At 37.5% G+C, this 19,006-nt stretch overlaps 3 protein-coding genes across 5 annotated transcripts; all 3 read left to right on the top strand.

Moving 5' to 3' along the window:
• Positions 1-643: 643 nt before the first annotated feature.
• Positions 644-5,048, top strand: LOC121938526 (uncharacterized). 2 transcript variants are annotated; one of them, XM_088070511.1, is made up of 3 exons: positions 646-988; positions 1,092-1,475; positions 3,630-5,048. In XM_088070511.1, the coding sequence occupies exons 1-3, from the start codon at positions 817-819 to the stop codon at positions 4,634-4,636; spliced, it is 1,563 nt and encodes a 520-aa protein (XP_087926637.1). In that variant the 5' UTR covers positions 646-816; the 3' UTR covers positions 4,637-5,048. The 2 variants fall into 2 exon arrangements, with proteins under 2 accessions (XP_087926640.1, XP_087926637.1); XM_088070514.1 differs by lacking the exon at positions 3,630-5,048 and having other exon boundaries at positions 644-988; positions 1,092-3,611.
• A 793-nt stretch (positions 5,049-5,841) lies between these two features.
• LOC148190291 (uncharacterized) lies at positions 5,842-11,007 on the top strand. The gene is made up of 2 exons (XM_088070524.1): positions 5,842-6,115; positions 9,155-11,007. The coding sequence occupies exons 1-2, from the start codon at positions 5,950-5,952 to the stop codon at positions 10,411-10,413; spliced, it is 1,425 nt and encodes a 474-aa protein (XP_087926650.1). The 5' UTR covers positions 5,842-5,949; the 3' UTR covers positions 10,414-11,007.
• Positions 11,008-11,376: 369 nt separating this feature from the next.
• Positions 11,377-18,833, top strand: LOC121948895 (uncharacterized). 2 transcript variants are annotated; one of them, XM_088070561.1, is made up of 3 exons: positions 11,377-11,699; positions 12,341-13,613; positions 18,192-18,833. In XM_088070561.1, the coding sequence occupies exons 1-3, from the start codon at positions 11,528-11,530 to the stop codon at positions 18,700-18,702; spliced, it is 1,956 nt and encodes a 651-aa protein (XP_087926687.1). In that variant the 5' UTR covers positions 11,377-11,527; the 3' UTR covers positions 18,703-18,833. The 2 variants fall into 2 exon arrangements, with proteins under 2 accessions (XP_087926687.1, XP_042350368.2); XM_042494434.2 differs by lacking the exons at positions 11,377-11,699; positions 12,341-13,613 and adding an exon at positions 16,405-16,705 and having other exon boundaries at positions 17,684-18,833.
• Positions 18,834-19,006: the final 173 nt, after the last annotated feature.

The raw sequence follows: 19,006 nt of genomic DNA, 5'->3' as shown, positions 1-19,006 counted from the left end.
ACCTTTCTATTTTAGTAGGTGCTGCTCTGAAGTTTTTCCAACTTTAATTTTTAATGTAAAGTTATTGTTCCTGAAGCCGAAGTTGAGTTCCTTTACTCCACTTCATCTTTATACCAATTCATATGTTTCTGAGTCATAATTTTGCATTATGAGTTATAGTTACATATTTTGTTAGTGATTTATTAATTAATTAATGCATATTATTAATTGCTAATTTATTTTATTAATTTATTTATTTACTAATTTATTTAATATTATTACTCTATATGTCCAACACTAATAGTCTTCAGATCGTCACAATTGCATGTTAATTCTAAATTCATATAAAAGCTGGATCGCTTTAAAGATATATATATATATATATATATATATATATATATATATATATATATATATATATATATATATATATATATATATATATATATATATATATACATATAACTCAGTTTGGAGGTATTCTTTGATCAGTTTTCTTTTATGTTTTATGTAAACTATAATAGAGCTGTACAGCAGAAACAATTTTTAACGATATAAATAATCGTTTAAAACATGTGAAGAATACCTTTGTGGTTAGTTGTTCATTGTGGGGAAAGAAAATGTGGATAAAGCTCATTTCCGCTGCTGTGAGAACCTGTTGATGAGCGGAAAGAACGAACAGCTCACTTTTACTGACGGAACTTTAACAGTGTGACACATCCAGCGGATGTAAACAATACCGGCGTTAGCCGTTAGCTCTGTGGAGGTTTGGACTTCGTCGAGAGACGAGGGTGTAGTTGTTGTGTGGATTAATGTTAAATTTATAATTTAAAAACAATGTCTTCAGTTGAGTATTTGAGAGAGTTTGTCAGTGAGAGACTAACTGCTGCTGCTGAAGAAATATTCCGAGTTTTTAAAAGAACCATCGTCGAGTACGAAGAAGAGCTCGAGCGTCAGCGCAGACTGCTGGATATCGTTTGGAAACCAGAAATAAGGTTACACAGGACAGGTGTGTAAAATTTACTCAAATCACAATCCAAATTATTTAGACTGTTCGTTATTTGCTCGCCATCACTGTCGTATCTGGTCCCTTTTTTGTTGTGTCCCTCCAGAGCTCCCACAGCAACATGTCTGTAAGGAGGAGGAGGTTCCTGCTGAGCAGCAGCTCTGTACTCAGGAGAGGAGCTCCAGTCTGGACCAGGAGGAGCCAGAGCCTCCTCAGATTAAAGAGGGGCAGGAGGAGCTCTGCAGCAGTCAGCAGGGAGAGCAGCTTGTACTGAAGAAGGAGGCTGATGACTTTATTTTGACTCCTACTCATGAAGGAAGAGACCACAGTGAAAATCAGACTATGAGCCTCATCCCTGACGACAATCCAAGTGCACCAGAGACAGAGTTCATAATGCCATTCATAACTTCTGTGGTATCAGAACCAAACAGTGACCACCAGCTCCTCTCTCACAAGTCTCATGTAGCTGAGAGCCAAAATCATAAAGAAGGTGAGCATGGAGACTCAGGATCAACTAGAAATATAGAGCTTCAAACAAAGAAAAGACATCATAAAAGTGAGAGTCACAGTAACAATGCATTCCACTCCACCATGTCTAATATTCATCATAATACTCACACAGGTGAAAAGTCTTTCAAATGTGACTTGTGTGGGAAAGATTTTAAGTCTAAGGCAAAGCTGAACCTACATCTCAAAATCCACACAGGTGAGAAGCCTAATTTGTGCAGTTTCCGTGGGAAAAAAATACGTAAAAAATCAGCGTTGAAAACTCATGTCAGAATCCCTGCAGGTGTGAAACCGTACACTTGCAAGACATGTGGAAAACATTTTCAGTACAACTGTCACTTAATTGCCCACCTGAGAATCCATACAGGTGAGAAGCCGTACCCCTGCAAGACCTGCGGGAAAAGATTCAGAGAGAAATCAGTGTTGGACTATCATATTAAAACGCACACAGGTGAGAAGCCTTTCACATGCACAACATGTGGGAAAGCTTTTGGACGTAAAACTCACCTGAAAGAGCACATGAAAACCCACACAGGTGAGAAGCCTTTTACGTGCAAAACATGTGAGAAAGCTTTCAAACGCAGAAGTCAATTGACAGTCCACACGAGGATCCACACAAACGAGAAGCCATATGCTTGCGAGATATGTGGGAAAACATTTAGTGAATCATCATCACTGAAAAAACATTTTAGAACCCACACAGGTGAGAAGCCACAAGCTTGCTTAACATGTGGGAAAGCTTTTGGGCGTAAAGATAGCCTGAAAGTCCACATGAGAGTCCACACAGGTGAGAAGTCGTAACTTTTCAAGACCTGCAGAAAAAAGACACTTTGATGTATCTAAGCATTTCTTATGGACATTTTGTCTTGTCTTGTTTTTGTCAACGTATTCAAAAAGAAAAAACTTGTTCAAGTGATTAACATGTACTTTTTTTTTTTACTTATTTCTTACTAATTTTTTGGTGATTTCTTGTTAAGTTGCTCTTTGCTTTCTACCCATGTTTTAGAAAGGAATCGGGCCACTTTGCTCAGGTTAAAGAGGGTTAAAACCATTATGATTACATCTATCGAGTCAGGTAATCAACACATAAATTTGTTCATAAAATTCCTCAGCACAGCATGGTGTGTCACAAACATGTGACCTGCATTTGTCCATCGAGGGAGTTTATGCAAATTCCAAGGGCATCATTAACCCCTTGAAACCTGAGCAAATTGACTGAGATTTTTTTCCAAAACACAGGGAGAGGGGAAGAGAAGATCATAACTATTTATTTCTTCAACATAATTGTAAATATTAAATGACCATAATTACAATTATAGTCTATTGGACATTTTTCATTTCTAATAATTCTCCCCTCTCGTTTTCAGAAGAAAACAAATCATTTGCTCATGTTTTCAAGGGGTCAAAGAGCTTGCGAAAGGTGTCTGGATGCACCATAAGAAAACTGATGTTGAAAGGTTTGAAGGTTTCAAAGGGTTAAAGGCCACCTGAAGCCTTTATTTATTTTATTTTTGCACCACATCTTATCTAATATTTCAAAACCCTTAAAGATGCACATTGGCCTGGCTGATTGTCTGAGCTGATATCTGGCATTTTGCTGATTATCTGTATCTGCGTTTTATTTCATTTATTTGCTGATCAAATTAATTGATGAAAACGTGTGTGTATTACACTCAGCCACCACCAGATAAGGCAGTCTGCAATACACACCAAGAAAGTGTCAGAATGGGAGGGACTTTTACTTTGTGCTTTTTTTTTTCACTGAACTTTTTTAAAAAACGTGATGGAAACTGGCTGTATGTGATGTTGAAAATCTCAGTTTTCATTAAAAATTTGCTAAATGCATTTAAACCAAATTTTGTGATGGAGTTTGTCAGATTCCAAATTCTAATTTTCGACAAATATTTTTGTTATTATTTTTATTGTAAATGCATATCGGTTTCAGATATCAATTATCAATCTCATTAACTACTAATAATTGGTTTCGATATCGAACCTGGAAAACCAATATCAGTTGACCCTTCTCATTCGTTTACCACAATTAGCTGTTGGTCTGCTGGTGTTTGCATGTCTGCATTTCTTCTCTCACTACAGTCACACCAGTATCTTATCCCCTTTTTTTGTTGTGTCCCTCCAGAGCTCCCACAGCAACACGTCTGTAAGGAGGAGGAGGTTCCTGCTGACCAGCAGCTCTGTATTCAGGAGAGGAGCTCCAGTCTGGACCAGGAGGAGCCAGAACCTCCTCAGATTAAAGAGGAGCAGGAGGAGCTCTGCAGCAGTCAGCAGGGAGAGCAGCTCGTACTGAAGCAGGAGGAAGATGATTTTATTTCGATTCCTACTAATAAGGGAAGAGACCACAGTAAAAATCAAACTCTGGACTTTAATCCAGATGTTGCTGCAAGTGCAGCAGAGATTAAGTTTATAGGCAACATACCAGTTACATATGTGATAGTCAAACCAAACAGTGTCTCTCAGCAGCTCCTCTCTGTCAGCTCTCATGTAGCTGAGAGCAAAGATCAGATAGGAGGCAGACGTCGACCAAAGCTTCTCCTAAAGGAAAGCAATAGTCACGCAACCAATATGTACAACTCCACTACGTCAAACATTCTCCTCAAAACTTCAGCTAGTAAAAAGTCTTTCAAATGTGACACTTGCAGGAAAGCTTTCAAGTGTCCAGCAAACTTAAAAATACACCTGCGAGTCCACACAGGTGAGAAACCGTTTACATGCAAAACATGTGGGAGAGCTTTCAGACAGAAATGTCACCTGAAAGCCCACATGGTAACCCACACGGGTGAGAAGCCTTTTACCTGTGAAACATGTGGGAAAGCTTTCAGAGTCAAACCTGAATTGACAGTCCACATGAGAATCCACACAGGTGAGAAGCCGTTTACATGCCAAACATGTGGGAGAGCTTTCAGAAATAAAAGTGTCCTGACAGGTCACATGAGAACCCACATGAGTGAGAGGCCGTACACTTGCAAGACCTGCGGGAAAAGATTCCATCAATCATCCCTGTTGAAAAAGCACATAAAAACACACACAGGTGAGAAACCGTTTACCTGTAAAATGTGTGGGCAAGCTTTCCAACAGAATTTTGACATGAAAGTCCACATGAGAACCCACACAGGTGAGAAGTCGTAATTTTGCAAGACCTGCAGGAAAAGATACTTTGATGTGTCTCAATTGTCAAAATCTCAGACATAAGTGGCCTTATGTTTGTTAAATGTGTGTGAGATGATTCTTTTATGTTCATGGTCAAAACACGCAACAACTCACAGAAGAAAAGAGTTGCATAATTGCAGCACTTGTGGGAAAAGTTTTACTCAAATCACATTCTTGAAAAAAATCACCTGAACATCAATAAACTCAGGAGAAACCATCGAGCTGGAACTCCTGTAAAACTGAAATTTTAGAGGAGGTCACAATATGTTGGAGTTGACCTGTATGTTTAAATTGCCATCAGGTTTTGTTGAACTCACCGTTGTTCTTTAACTTACATTTCTGTTGGCAACAGTATTTCTTTGCAACAATAAATCATCAAATTTACAAAAAAGTCGCAAAAGTTGTGTATTTCTGCAGTCATGTATATGCTGTAAATCACATTTGGTGCTGGTACAGTCAAAATCCAAAGAGGAGTTGTCTTTCCCAATCATTTAAACCTTTGAAATATTAGCAAATTAGTATGACGTCTTACAAAAAAAGGGGAAAAAAGGGAAAAAACAACTTTGCATGAAGTGTCTTGAGAATTGCACAAAATTTACAAAGGTTGACAAAAAATTACCTGAAAAAATAACCTAAAAAAGAGAGACAGAATCATAAGAAAAAATCAAAATAACTGAGGGAAATACCAAAAACAATGTTTATAATTGTTGTTATTATAAGAAATGATTACTATTTATATGTATTATTATTATTATTTCTATTTTATTTTAGTACCTTTTCAGGTAATTTCCTTTTTAGGTTATATAACTTTTTGTAATAACTGGTAAGTTCTTAATTTGGTAAGTTCTTGGATCTTTGTAAGTTTGTTGATCGTAGACCTGAAAAACTGCTTTAAGATTATAATTCTGTAAAAATAGGTGTTTTTTTTCAGTGTGTAAGTATGACAAACATAGATATAGTTCTCTGGACATTCAAAATCAGTTTTTCAAAAATCATTTTTCTAAATCAAATAATTTCTCGCAGTTTGCCGGACATGTCTTACCAAGTTGCTCATTGCCTTCTCCCCACGATTTTGGCGTCTGAATGCAGCACAAGAAAAGTGATGTGGATTCAAGTTTGAGAAGAGTTTAAAAAGCCAACAATCGGAAGCGGAACGAAAACGCGTAATTTCACCGTCGGAACTTAATAGTGTAACATCCAGCGGAAGTAAACATAAGAGAATCACCAGTCGTTTCACCTGCATTCAGTCTGTGAGGAAAATCTCCAGCAACCAAACTGATTTTCAAGCAACAATGTCTTCAGATGAATATTTGAGAGAGTTTGTCAGTGAGAGACTAACTGCTGCTGCTGAAGAAATATTCCGAGTTTTTAAAAGAACCATCGTCGAGTACGAAGAAGAGCTCGAGCGGCAGCGCAGACTGCTGGATATGAAACCAGACATAAAGTCTCAAAGGAAAGGTTTGTAAGACTTTATTATTTTGTGAAGACAAAACATCAAAACAACAACTTTTATTCTCAAACAAAATTTTATTATTGCAAACATTTCTTTATGCTTCAGCCCAGAGAATTCAAAAGAATAAATAACAAAACAAGAATAACACTGACTCAGATTCACTTATTACAGTTCATGAGGCCACAGTAATTAAAACGCACACAAATATCTGTTTCTAAAGACAAGATGAGAACAAAATGCTGAAAACTCGTAAAAGGTGACCCAAAAAAGATCAGAAAATATCATCAGAAATGATCAAAGATTTAAGGAAAATGTCCGGAAAAACTTTATTTATAGAGATGACTTTTAGCACTCCCTTGGGGTCATTTGTTTATTAAACTACAAAAAAATCCAAGTAAATTTCTTGTATCTTTTTAATAATAATAGATTTTATTTATAATGCATTTTACTTTTGAAACAAATCTCAAAGTGCTACAAGATAAAAGCAAAAGCATAAAAAGCAAAACAACCAACCAAAACAAAAGCATATTTAAAAGTCATAAATAAGAGCATAAAAGCAAGTCGAGCAACCAGCAAGAAGTCACTTAAAAATCATAAATTCTGCTAAAACTTAATTCCTTTCTTGCTATTTTTTATTCATTTATTGGCCATTTCTTAGTATTATCTTCTAATAATGATAATCTGCTTATGTTGAAAAGGGTTAAAGCCATTATGATTACATTTTTCAAATCAGTTTATCAACAAATAAATCTGATTATAAAATTTATCAGCACAGCATGAAAGGTTGGAGCTTTACGTGTCACAAACGTGACTTACATTTGTCCATCTTGGAAGTTTAAGCAACATTCTGAGGGCATCATTAATCCTTTGAAACCCGAGCAAAAAATAGCTTGACTTCTTTTCAAAACATGAGGAGAGGGCAATAAATCCACAGAATGTATAACAAAAAAGAAAAACAAGCATTAAAAAGTAAGAAAACAACAACAACAACAACAAAAAGTTTGCTGAAATTAAAAAAAAAAAAAGTACATGGATTGATCAATGATTCTCGGCTCGATAATGGGACTTATGGCGTCATACCGATAATAAAATGTTTGGCCGATAAATAAAACCGATAACAATAAGCTTAAATTGCTTTGATTTTGCCCGTTTTGCCCATGGATTCGCTCCTCCAGTCCTACACACACTGCATTATGCTGCGTGTCAAACTGCTGCTGCTCGATCAGTCCACAACGTGTCATCAGTCAGCAGCAGGGGAGCGATTCTCCGCCGGTGTCTTCGCCGGTGTCGCCGCTGGTGTCGCCGCTGGTGTCCGCTCTGCCGGTGTCTGCTCCGATCTCATTCTCTGCCAGTGTCTCTGCCGGTGTCTCCGAATGTCCGCTTCGCTCTCATTGTCCGATCAGTGATTCCAATCCAATCTCAATCTCTTCTAGGGCACCAAAATGTCTCGATCCGGTCCTAATACTGTCATTTACTAGCGTGCTTGCTGCTTACAGTAACCTGAACACCGGTGTAAGCGGCCGCCGTCTCTCCCCTCCCTCATTCTGCTGTGTGTGTGTGTGTGTGTGTGTGTGTGTGTGACGGGGACATGATGAGAGGACATGATTAGGGGACACTCTGGACGCAGTTTGAGTTCAGGTGTAGTGAGTTTCCAGCTCAGTTATGCTGAAAGAATAAACTGATATCTGATGTTTGATTCCTTCCAACAACAAGCAGAACAACATGTAAATGTACAGAGATCGCAGCAGAGCCGTTATTTAGGGACGGTTCTGTAGCTGCTGCTTCCTGACAGTTTGGGGAACGTTCCTCTCTATAGTTCCACTAGAACTCAAACACAATATTATTTTCAGCATTATTTTTGTACAATTCAAGTTGACATAAGAAGATAAGAAGGAAAAAAACCCAAATATAAAAATGAAATTTATTTTGCTCTTGAAAATGACTTTCTTTTACAAAAATGCAACTTTCCAGCTTTTTGTCTGAAATGTCATTTTTTGGGATGAATTTCATCTGTACTCACCATATCTCAGCCTTTCATACCCTCGGGTAATGAAAAAACAACAAAGAGAAAGTATTGGTTATTGGTATCTTATCAGCCACGAGAAGCTGGTAAAGATCGATATCGGTTGAAATAATCATTATCCTGCATCACTGGCTTTTATGATAATATAGTCAGTCTTCCATGTGTTTCACTCAAAAAAAGGGGTTTTATTTCAACATTTGATGCAGATAATGAAACTTTTTCACTGACCAAAAGACATGTTTTAAACATTAACATTTGGGCAAAATAAAAATCTCTCTTCAGTGTTGGTTATTAAACAAAATATTCTGGCATAGCAAAACATCTTTTCAAAAGTCTTAAATCTGGCTTGTTTTAAGAAACCCTGAAAATTCTGAGTGTATCATAAAAAAGGCCACCTGAGGGCTTTCCGGTATGCTTTATCATACCTGCACCACAGGTGGGCTGTGTAGAACGGAGTACAGTGGGCTCTAAAACAGGCTGTTGTAACATCATGTGACATTAATGTGACAGCATATTGGCTTGTGCTGTACATCATCATCATCACAGAGATTATCCCTTATGATTTCCCCCAAATATCTCACTTTTAGGGGTCGACAGATTATTGGCCTGGCTGATTATCAGAGCTGATATTTGGAGTTTTGCTGATTATCTGTATGTGCGTTTGATTTCAGTTATTTTTCTGATGAAATTACTTCATGAAAAAGTGTGCGTATTACACTCAACCAACACCAGGGAAGGCAGTCTGCAATATATGCAAAGAAAGTGTCAGAATGGGAGAAATTCTAAATTTTGACAGAAATATTTAGATTTTTATTGTAAATGCATATCAGTTTCAGATATCAATTATTGGTCTTATTAACCAGTAATAATTGGTATCGAAATTGGTCCTGGAAAACCATTATCAGTCAACTCTTTTTATTTTAATTAGCTGTTGGTCTGCTGGTGTTTGCATGTCTGCATTTCTTCTCTCACTACAGTCACACCAGTATCTTATCCCCTTTTTTGTTGTGTGTCCCTCCAGAGCTCCCACAGCAACATGTCTGTAAGGAGGAGGAGGTTCCTGCTGACCAGCAGCTCTGTATTCAGGAGAGGAGCTCCAGTCTGGACCAGGAGGAGCCAGAGTCTCCTCAGATTAAAGAGGAGCAGGAGGAGCTCTGCAGCAGTCAGCAGGGAGAGCAGCTCCTGCTGAAGCAGGAGGAGGAAGACTTTATGTTGACTCCTACTTTTGAGAGAAGAGACCACAGTGAAGATCAGACTTTGAACTTCAATCTTGATGACGCTGTAAGTGCAGCAGAGACAGAGTCTGGAAACATACCAGTTTTAACCCTCGTGATACCAGAACCAAACTGTGTCTCTCAGCAGCTCCTCTCTGTCAGCTCTCATGAAGCTGAGAGCAAAGATCAGATAGGAGGCAGACGTCTACCAAAGCTTCTCCTAAAGGAAAGCAATAGTCACACAAATGATATGTACAACTCCACTACGTCAAACATTCACCTCAATACTTCAACTGGAGAAAAGTCTCTTAAATGTGACACTTGTGGGAAAGCTTTCCAGCATCCGTCGAACTTAGAAATACACCTGAGAATCCACACAGGTGAGAAACCGTTTACATGCAAAACATGTGGGAGAGCTTTCCGACAGAAAAGTCACCTAACAGGCCACATGAGAACCCACACGGGTGAGAAGCCATTTACCTGTGAAACATGTGGGAAAGCTTTTAGACTCAATTCTGAAATGACAATCCACATGAGAATCCACACAGGTGAGAAGCCATACGTATGCAAGACCTGCGGGAAAAGTTTCCATGACGCATCAATATTGAGGTATCATATGAAAACCCACACAGGTGACAAGCCGTTTATTTGTGAAATGTGTGGGAAGGATTTCAGACACAAGAGTCAACTGATAATCCACATGAGAATCCACACAGGTGAGAAGCCGTTTACTTGTGAAATATGTGGGAAAGCTTTCAGACAAAGTTCAGAAATGCCAGTCCACATGAGAATCCACACAGGTGAGAGGCCGTACGTTTGCAAGACCTGCGGGAAAAGATTCCGAGAAGCATCAGTGTTGAGAAGGCATACAAGAACCCACACAGGTGAGAAGCCGTTTACCTGTAAAACGTGTGGGAAAGCTTTCAAACAGAGTGGTGACTTGACGGTCCACATGAGGACCCACAAGGGTGAGAAACCGTTTGCTTGCATCATATGTGGGAAAACTTTCAGAAGTAACTGGCACATGAGAATCCACATGAGAACTCACACAGGTAAGAAGTCATAATTTTGCAAGACCTGCAGAAAAAGACACGTTAATGTGTCTCAACTGTCAAAATCTCAGAATGACAAGTAGCCTTGTATTTGTTAAATGTGTTGTGAGACGATTCTTTTATGTTCATGGTCAAAACACGCAACAACTCATTGAAGAGAAGAGTTGCATAATTGCAGCACTTGTGGGAAAAGTTTTACTCAAATCACATTCTTGAAAAACATTACCTGAGAATCAATAAACTCAGGAGAAACCATCGAGCTGGAACTCCTGTAAAACTGAAATTTTAGAGGAGGTCACAATATGTTGGAGTTGACCTGTATGTTTAAATTGCCATCAGGTTTTGTTGAACTCACCGTTGTTCTTTAACTTACATTTCTGTTGGCAACAGTATTTCCTTGCAACAATAAATCATCAAATTTACAAAAAAGTTGCACAAGTTGTGTATTTCTGCAGTCATGTATATGCTGTAAATCACATTTGGTGCTGGTACAGTCAAAATCCAAAGAGGAGTTGTCACATGCATCATCATAAGTTTTCTTGTGCCTTTCCCGAGCATTTAAACCTTTGAAACACTGAGTGAATTAGTTTGACTTCTTACAAAAACAGGGAGGGAAAAGGTAATAAGCACATGAAATGTCTTACAAATTGCACATTTGTAAAAACTGACAAGAAAATTACCTGAAAAATTAACTAAAAAAAGTGAGAGAGAATCATTAGAAAAGTGTATGATAATTTATAATTATTTCAATTATAGGAAAATTATTAATATTTATAGATTATTTTTATTTTATTTTAGAATTTCTGGTAAATTTCTTGTAACTTTTTTTTTTTAAACTAATTTCTTAGTATATATATATATATATTGTTTAAAAAATTTATTGCGAACATTTATTTTCTCCTTTGTATTATTATTATTATTGTTTTATTTTTATTAGAGCTTGTTCGTGAGCGGAAGGAGCAAACAGCTCTCTCCCACTGACGGAACTTTAACAGTGTGACGCATCCAGCGGAAGTAAAAGTAAACAAAACCAGCGGTAGCTGCGTTAGCTCTGTGGATGTTTGACGTTGGCTGGGAAATTATGGCTTTGTTGCCTCAATAAAATTATTCACTCATAATTACAAAAAAATGTCTACAGTTGAGTATTTGAGGGAGTTTGTTAGCGAGCGACTAACTGCTGCTGCTGAAGAAATATTCGGAGTTTTTAAAAGAACCATCGTCGAGTACGAAGAAGAGCTCGAGCGGCAGCGCAGACTGCTGGACAGCGTTTTGAAACCAGAGATAAGGTTACACAGGACAGGTGTGTAAAATTAAGCGTTTTAACAACACAGCACAGAGTAATTAGACATACCTTTATCATCCTAATTGTTAATATATACATTAGTAGATCGTCTTAATTGCTCGTATGTCTGCATCTTGTTCTGTACCATCTCTGCAGGGAAAACAGGGAGCAGCTTTTGGAGACAGTCATAGCAGACATTAGTAAACTAAAAATGTGGTGTGACACAAACTGTCATTACATTGGGATAAAACCAAACTTATGTTGGTCATTGTAAAATGAATGCATATGCACAAGGTGTAACTTACTGAAGAAGTAAATATAATTTTCTGGGTGTGATTCTAGACCACAAAATCTGATAGAAACCCCATGTAAAATATGTGTGAGCAAAGTTTTATCTATTTTATGTATTTTATATGTATATGTATATATTTATTCATTAATTTAACCTTTATTTAACTAGTAATAGTCCTATTGAGGCGAATTTACTCAGGTTAATGCTGCATATTGATAATTTATTATGTATGATTACTGTTATTTTTGTTTTTATATACATTGTACTTCATTTCATTTTTTTCATTTTTTTTTTTAATGTTTGAAATAAAGTATATTCAATTCAGGTCAGTAGTATTCTCTTCCTTTTTTGTTGTGTGTCCCTCCAGAGCTCCCACAGCAACATGTCTGTAAGGAGGAGGAGGTTCCTGCTGAGCAGCAGCTCTGTATTCAGGAGAGGAGCTCCAGTCTGGACCAGGAGGAGCCAGAGCCTCCTCAGATCAAAGAGGAGCAGGAGGGACTCTGCAGCAGTCAGCAGGGAGAGCAGCTCCTGCTGAATAAGGAGACTGTTGCCTTCATGTTGACTCCTACTCATGAGGAAAGTGACCTCAGTGAAGATCAGACTCTGAGCTTTAATCCTGATGACGCTGGAAGTGCATCAGAGACAGAGTCTGTAGACAACATACCAGTTATAACCTACGTGATACCAGAAACAAATAGTGACCACCAGCTCCGCTCTGACAGCTATCATGTAGCTGAGAGCCAAAATCAGACAGGAGGTGAGCACGGAGACTCAGAATCAACTACAAATGCAGAGCTTCATCCAAACAAAAGACATGACAGCAATAGTCAAAGAAACAATGAATATGACTCAACTGTGTCAAATATTCACCTCAATGCTTACACGGATGAAAAGTCTTTCAAATGTGACACTTGTGGGAAAGCTTTTAAGTTTAAGTGCCGTTTGCATGACCACCTGAGACTTCACACAGGTGAGAAGCCATTTTCTTGCCAAACATGTGGAAAAGACTTCTGTTCTAATAGTGGCCTGATGTACCACATGAGGATCCACACAGGTGAGAAGCTGTACCTTTGCAACATCTGCGGCAAAAAACTTTGTCACATGACCGCACTGAGAAGGCACATGAGGATACACACAGACGAGAAGCCATTTACTTGCGAAACATGTGGGAAACATTTCAGAACTTGTAGTAACTTGACGCTTCACATGAGAATCCACACAGGTGAGAAGCCGCATACTTGTGAAACATGTGGGAAAGATTTCAGACGCAACGCCGACTTGACAGTTCACATGAGAATCCACACAGGTGAGAAGCCGTACACGTGTAAAACGTGCGGGAGAGCTTTCAGAACTAGCGGTAACTTGACATTGCACATGAGGATCCACACGGGTGAGAAGCCGCACACTTGCAAAACGTGTGGGAGAGCTTTCAGAACTCCGAGCAACCTGACGCTCCACATGAGAATCCACACAGGCGAGAGGCCTTATTCCTGCAAAACCTGTGGGAAAGGTTTCCAGCACAGTGGGGGCTTGTTGGTTCACATGAGAATACACACGGGTGAGAAGCCGTTTTCGTGCAAAATGTGTGGGAGAGCTTTCAGACAGAAATGTGATTTGAAAGTCCACATGAAAATCCACAAATCAGCTGTAAGTTTGGAAGAAGTTATTACATTGTGAGAAAATTGTTACATTGTAAATTAGGCAAAGCAAATGTTGGAAAATGTCATAAATTCAGGACATAAACATAATAATTATCAAAAAAACAAAACAAAAAGAAGCTCTCTCCTCTTGTCCTCTTAATGCTGAAACATGGATCAACATCACTTTTCTTGTGCTGCTATCAGGTGCCTTTACAAGTATTTAAATCTTTTAACCCTAAATTGGTGAAAGTTTCTCTCAGAAACATGGCTTGAATTGCATGAATAAACTAAGCTTAGCCTTGTATCTGTGATAGCCATGCGGTAGTGTAGCCTTGTATCTGGTAGTATCGGCACTGTCACTTCCTGGAGCTTGCATGAATGGAGCCTGAGTCTGTTGCAGGTGGCAGGGCTGTTTGGGCTGCGTAGGAGCAGTGAAGCTGGCACTAGGGGAGGGGCTCTGGGACACCAGACTTCACTGTCTAGCCTCCTGGAGGTGTTGTGGGACCAACTAGGTGAAACACTGACGAAAGGAGGTTCCCGCCTGATGACCCCAAAGATGTGTTAGTCTTCACTGCTCTCTGGCCTTTATATTTAAGCCATTATAGCTGATTAGTGACCCTGGGCTCTTCATTGACTGCTTATCCTTTTCTTGAGCACAAGTTTTTTGTGTTTTAGTTGAACTTAAATCTTTTAAGCCTTCGCAAATTTGTGCAGTTTCTTTCAGAAACATGGCTTGAATAGCATGAATACAGGCAATGAGCAACTTGATAAGGAGTGTTCCACAAATAAATTAGTAGATTTAGATTTCTTAAAAATGTCTAGAGATTAAAAAAGCTTAAGAAGCTTTTGCTGCATATCCTTTTATTGGTGGCAAAAATATGATAACACTGTCTTGACTGAAATATTTATCTATATTTATAATGATCATAATTGCATATTTAATTTTACAGAATAGCTTCTTTTTATAAGCATTTTTTCTGTTGTGTTTGTCTTAATTTTTTAAAATTAAACGTTCTTTGTCTTTCTTTGTTTAATCAAGTAATTTATTTGTAATTTTTCTCTTTTTTAAATTTTTTTTTGCAAATTTTTGGGCTAGTTCTTGTTAAGTTGCGTTTTTTCTTCTTTCCATGATTCTGAAAGCAATTAAGCTATTTTGCTAAATGTTCAAAGGGTTAATGTTGCAGCTCAGCTGCTGGAGGTCAAATCAAAGTATAATTTGATACTGTTTGATCAGTGGAGCTGCTGCACACAAAAAAACATGTATGTGCAGTGGAGGAATGTAGCTACTTGAATACAGTATTTATGTACAACACTGGTTGTCTTCAGATGGCCACAATTGCATGTAAATTTTGCACATTTATGAAATCTGGAATATTTCAAATAAATAAAAAATCAGTTTTGAGGTATTTGCTTCCTTTGCTTTTATGCAACATATAGTTTTACTCCACTAAATGCTCTCCTGTGTAAAAATGCTTTTTACACATTATAGCAATTTTGTATGTTTACTAACATTTTTAATGCATTAAGTATTTTTACAAAGTGTTTTTACTTTTACATACTGTAGTTAATGTGACATTAAGATGAAAAACAAAACATAAAGGCATCATATTGAAGTGAGATTAACATACAAGGCATGATTCCATTTTCAGTCAACAACATTCAACATGTCAACAGGACAAAAGGTGGATAATATAGTAAAAAAAAATAAACTAAAGGTAATAAATGACTAAAAAGCATGTTAGCAGAAAAAAATAAGCAGAAAAACATCTGTTTAGTACTATTTAAAGTAGGTGAGGACATTTCTTAGCGTTTATACTTTCTTGATTCAAATTACTTTCTTGATTCACCCCCGAAATGTTCAAATGATGAGTGAGAAATTGAGAACATGGCTTTATGGATGTGAATTTTCCCATGAAGATATAAGCTGACAGCTTTCAGAAATTCTGTTTTTTAATTTTTTTTATAGCACAGTATCACATTCTCAGCCTCCAGCTGAGGATGTGATACTGTACTGTGCTTAATGATTGGTTTGAATCGTCCACAATTGTTTTTCAGAATCTTAACATGTATGTGACTTTTAAAAAATAAATGTTGAGCTTTTTTGTCTTAATTTTAACCAAATTCACGTACGGTATCAAAAACCACAAATCCTGAGAGAAAGTTTTTGTTTGATAAATATGTACAATTTTGTAATGTAGCCTACTTATTTTTATTTGTTGGGAATAAAAAAAAATATGGGAGAAGGCCTGTTGTTTTCAAGTGAATATGGGAGAAATAGGAGCTCCACACAGATTTTGTGGAGTAATTTTCCTTTGATGTAGAAAAAAATATTTATACGTTGTTGCTTTTTCACATTCATAGCTGTTGCTTGAAGTTGAAGGAGTGTGCCAAGAATAACCTTAATATAAACAATGAAAGAAAAAAGTATCGAGAAATTAGACTAACCTATATGTTGTCTAAGATATTGAATAACCCCCCCCCCCATTTTTGTCTTTTTTTGGTTCTCTTGTAAATTGTTAGATTATTTTCTTGTAACTTACAACTTCTGGTGTTTTTGATCGAAATCATGCCATGTTGTTCAGGGTTGAAAGGGTTTATTTGTTTATCTGCAAGAAAAAAAAATACGTCTCCAAATCTCATGTTGAAGATATTATTAATTATTCTTTCTGGTTATGTATTCATTGTTGCATTTATTTGTTTTGTGTAGAGAGAAATCATTGATAAAAATTGTGCTCCCATATTGGTGAACGGCTCACTTCCACTGCCGGAACTTTAACAGTGTAACACATTCAACGGAAGTAAACAATACGAGTGCTAGCAGCGTTAGCCGTTAGCTCTGTGGATGTTTGGCGTCAGCTAGCAGGGAGATGATGGTTTAGTTGTTGCGAAGATAAATATTTCACTTATAATTTGTCAAAAAATGTCCTCAGTTGAGTATTTGAGAGAGTTTGTCAGTGAGAGACTAACTGCTGCTGCTGAAGAAATATTCCGAGTTTTTAAAAGAACCATCGTCGAGTACGAAGAAGAGCTCGAGCGTCAGCGCAGACTGCTGGATATCGTTTGGAAACCAGAAATAAAGTTACACAGGACAGGTGTGTAAAGTTTAATCCGTTTAATAAAACAAAACAAAAGGAAATTATGTATATAAATAATCCCAACTGACACTAACACTAATTTGCTCGCATGTCTGCATTTACTCCTCTGCCGTCACAAAACCACAAACTCACATTTTATCTAATTAAATGCTGCCAAATTCAAAGATCTGGTTGATTTCAAGAAATTCCAAATCATATAAAGAGCAGAAAAATAAATAAATAAAATAAATTACTGTCTTACAGTATCAAAAAGTTGTTTCAAATGAGAGAAAGTTTACATGATTTGAGAGGAATTAGTACGTTCAAGAAACAATTCATGAAGACTAATAGTTGTATTATAATCATAAAGGTAAAATGATAACATTAATAATCATAACTTTATATTATTATTAATGCTTTATTAAAATATATTTATTATATATATGTATATATATAAATATTTAGTGTTACTCTTCACAAAACAACTCCAACTCCAAACGTTTGATTTTCTTTCTCTGTAAATGATTTGATCTCTTAATGATGATGGTATTGGATCTGTTAATATTGTTGTGTTTTTCTATTGCTTTCTTTTTAACCTTCTGATTAGTTCAATTACTCTATATATTTAATTAATTTATTATTGCATCTAGCGCATCTAAACTTTATCTAATCTGAAACAACTTTTGGATACTATTAGGCAGGAGTTGGTTTTTGCTCTGAACATGATTTGGTCTGATATTGGATCTGGATTTTCCAGTAAATTGTTTTTCACTTTTTTTTTTTTTTGTTTTTTTTTTTACAACCTTTTCGCTAGTTTTTGGGACCATGTTTTGTTAAGTAGCTTCTTGCCTTCCCCCTATATTTTTGAAAGAAATCAAAACAATTTTACTCAGGCTTCAGAGGGTTAACTGCTGAATCAGAAGCTAACTTCAGCATTGTTTATTTTTGGATTTTTTTCTTCTCTGCAATCACTGTAGTTGTTGTGTGTCCCTCCAGAGCTCCCACAGCAACATGTCTGTAAGGAGGAGGAGGTTCCTGCTGAGCAGCAGCTCTGTATTCAGGAGAGGAGCTCCAGTCTGGACCAGGAGGAGCCAGAGCCTCCTCAGATTAAAGAGGAGCAGGAGGAGCTCTGCAGCAGTCAGCAGGGAGAGCAGTTCGTACTGAAGCAGGAGACTGATGCTGTCCTGTTGACTCCTACTCATGAGGGAAGTGACCGCAGTGAAGATCAGACTCTGAACCTTAGTATTGATGTAACTCAGAGTTTTGTGGAAGGAAAGACTCTAAACTTCATTCCAGTTTTAAGCTCTGTGGGATCAGAAACAAACAGTGACCACCAGCTTTTCTCTCAAAACTCTCATGAAGCTGAGAGTCAAAATCAGAAAGGAGGCGAGCACGGAGACTCAGGATCAACTCTTCACCCAAAGCAAAAACATCATGAAAGCAGTGGTCACAGTAACAACGCATACTACTCAACCCTGTCAAATATTCATCATAATACTCAAACAGGTAAAACACTTTTTCAATGTGTTGCTTGTGGGAAAGCTTTTAAGTTTAAGTCCCAGTTGTATATACACCTGAGGATCCACACAGGTGAGAAGCCACATACCTGCAACGTGTGTGGGGAAAGCTTCAGATACGCATCAATACTAAACGCACATCTAAGAATCCACACTGGCGAGAAGCCGTTTTGTTGCAAAATATGTGGAAGAGATTTCCAGTTTAACAGTGGCTTGTTGTACCACATGAGAATCCACACGGGAGAGAAGCCGTACCTTTGCAAGACCTGTGGGAAAAGATTCAGAGAGATATCCGTACTGAACAGGCACGTGAAAATCCATACAGGTGAGAAGCCATTTACTTGTAAAACATGTGGGAACGGCTTCACTCGAAATGCTGACTTAAAAGTCCACATGAGAATCCACTCGGGTGAGAAGCCGTATATATGTGAAACGTGTGGGAAAGATTTCAGATCTAGCAGCAGCTTGAAAAGCCACATGAAGAGAACTCACAGGTGAAAAGCTGCATCGCTGCCGCTCAGAGGCTCCGGTTGTTGTTGCGCTCATTCAGCTGAAAATTGGTTTATTTGGAAAACATTTGGAAAAGATTGCAGGACGAGTGGTGGCTTGTTGATTCACATGAGAAGACACTGGTGAGAAACTTTTTTTTGCAAAATGTTGTTGAACTAACTTGATTTTCCCCTTCATGTGACTTTATTATGTTTTATTTCTATTTACAGTTTTAAAACTTTATATGTATATATATATATATATACGCAGAAAACAAACCTTTTATTTATCCACAGGTCCATCAGGGATTGCT

Source organism: Plectropomus leopardus, chromosome 2 (assembly GCF_026936395.1).
Source record: "Plectropomus leopardus strain MGB_pleo_1.0 chromosome 2, ASM2693639v1, whole genome shotgun sequence".
Taxonomy (NCBI): Eukaryota; Metazoa; Chordata; class Actinopteri; order Perciformes; family Serranidae; genus Plectropomus; species Plectropomus leopardus.
The sequence above is the reverse complement of the archived record's forward strand: the minus strand, read 5'-3'. Positions and strand labels throughout refer to the sequence as shown.

Bases quoted from the DNA above. Each gene is read 5' to 3' on its own strand.
- LOC121938526 (XM_088070511.1), top strand. From the start codon at position 817: ATGTCTTCAGTTGAGTATTTGAGAGAGTTTGTCAGTGAGAGACTAACT. The intron at 989-1,091 runs GTGTGTAAAATT...GTGTCCCTCCAG, and splicing joins AATAAGGTTACACAGGACAG to AGCTCCCACAGCAACATGTC. The intron at 1,476-3,629 runs GTGAGCATGGAG...GTGTCCCTCCAG, and splicing joins GAGCCAAAATCATAAAGAAG to AGCTCCCACAGCAACACGTC.
- LOC148190291 (XM_088070524.1), top strand. From the start codon at position 5,950: ATGTCTTCAGATGAATATTTGAGAGAGTTTGTCAGTGAGAGACTAACT. The intron at 6,116-9,154 runs GTTTGTAAGACT...GTGTCCCTCCAG, and splicing joins CATAAAGTCTCAAAGGAAAG to AGCTCCCACAGCAACATGTC.
- LOC121948895 (XM_088070561.1), top strand. From the start codon at position 11,528: ATGTCTACAGTTGAGTATTTGAGGGAGTTTGTTAGCGAGCGACTAACT. The intron at 11,700-12,340 runs GTGTGTAAAATT...GTGTCCCTCCAG, and splicing joins GATAAGGTTACACAGGACAG to AGCTCCCACAGCAACATGTC. The intron at 13,614-18,191 runs ATCAGCTGTAAG...TAATACTCAAAC, and splicing joins GTCCACATGAAAATCCACAA to AGGTAAAACACTTTTTCAAT.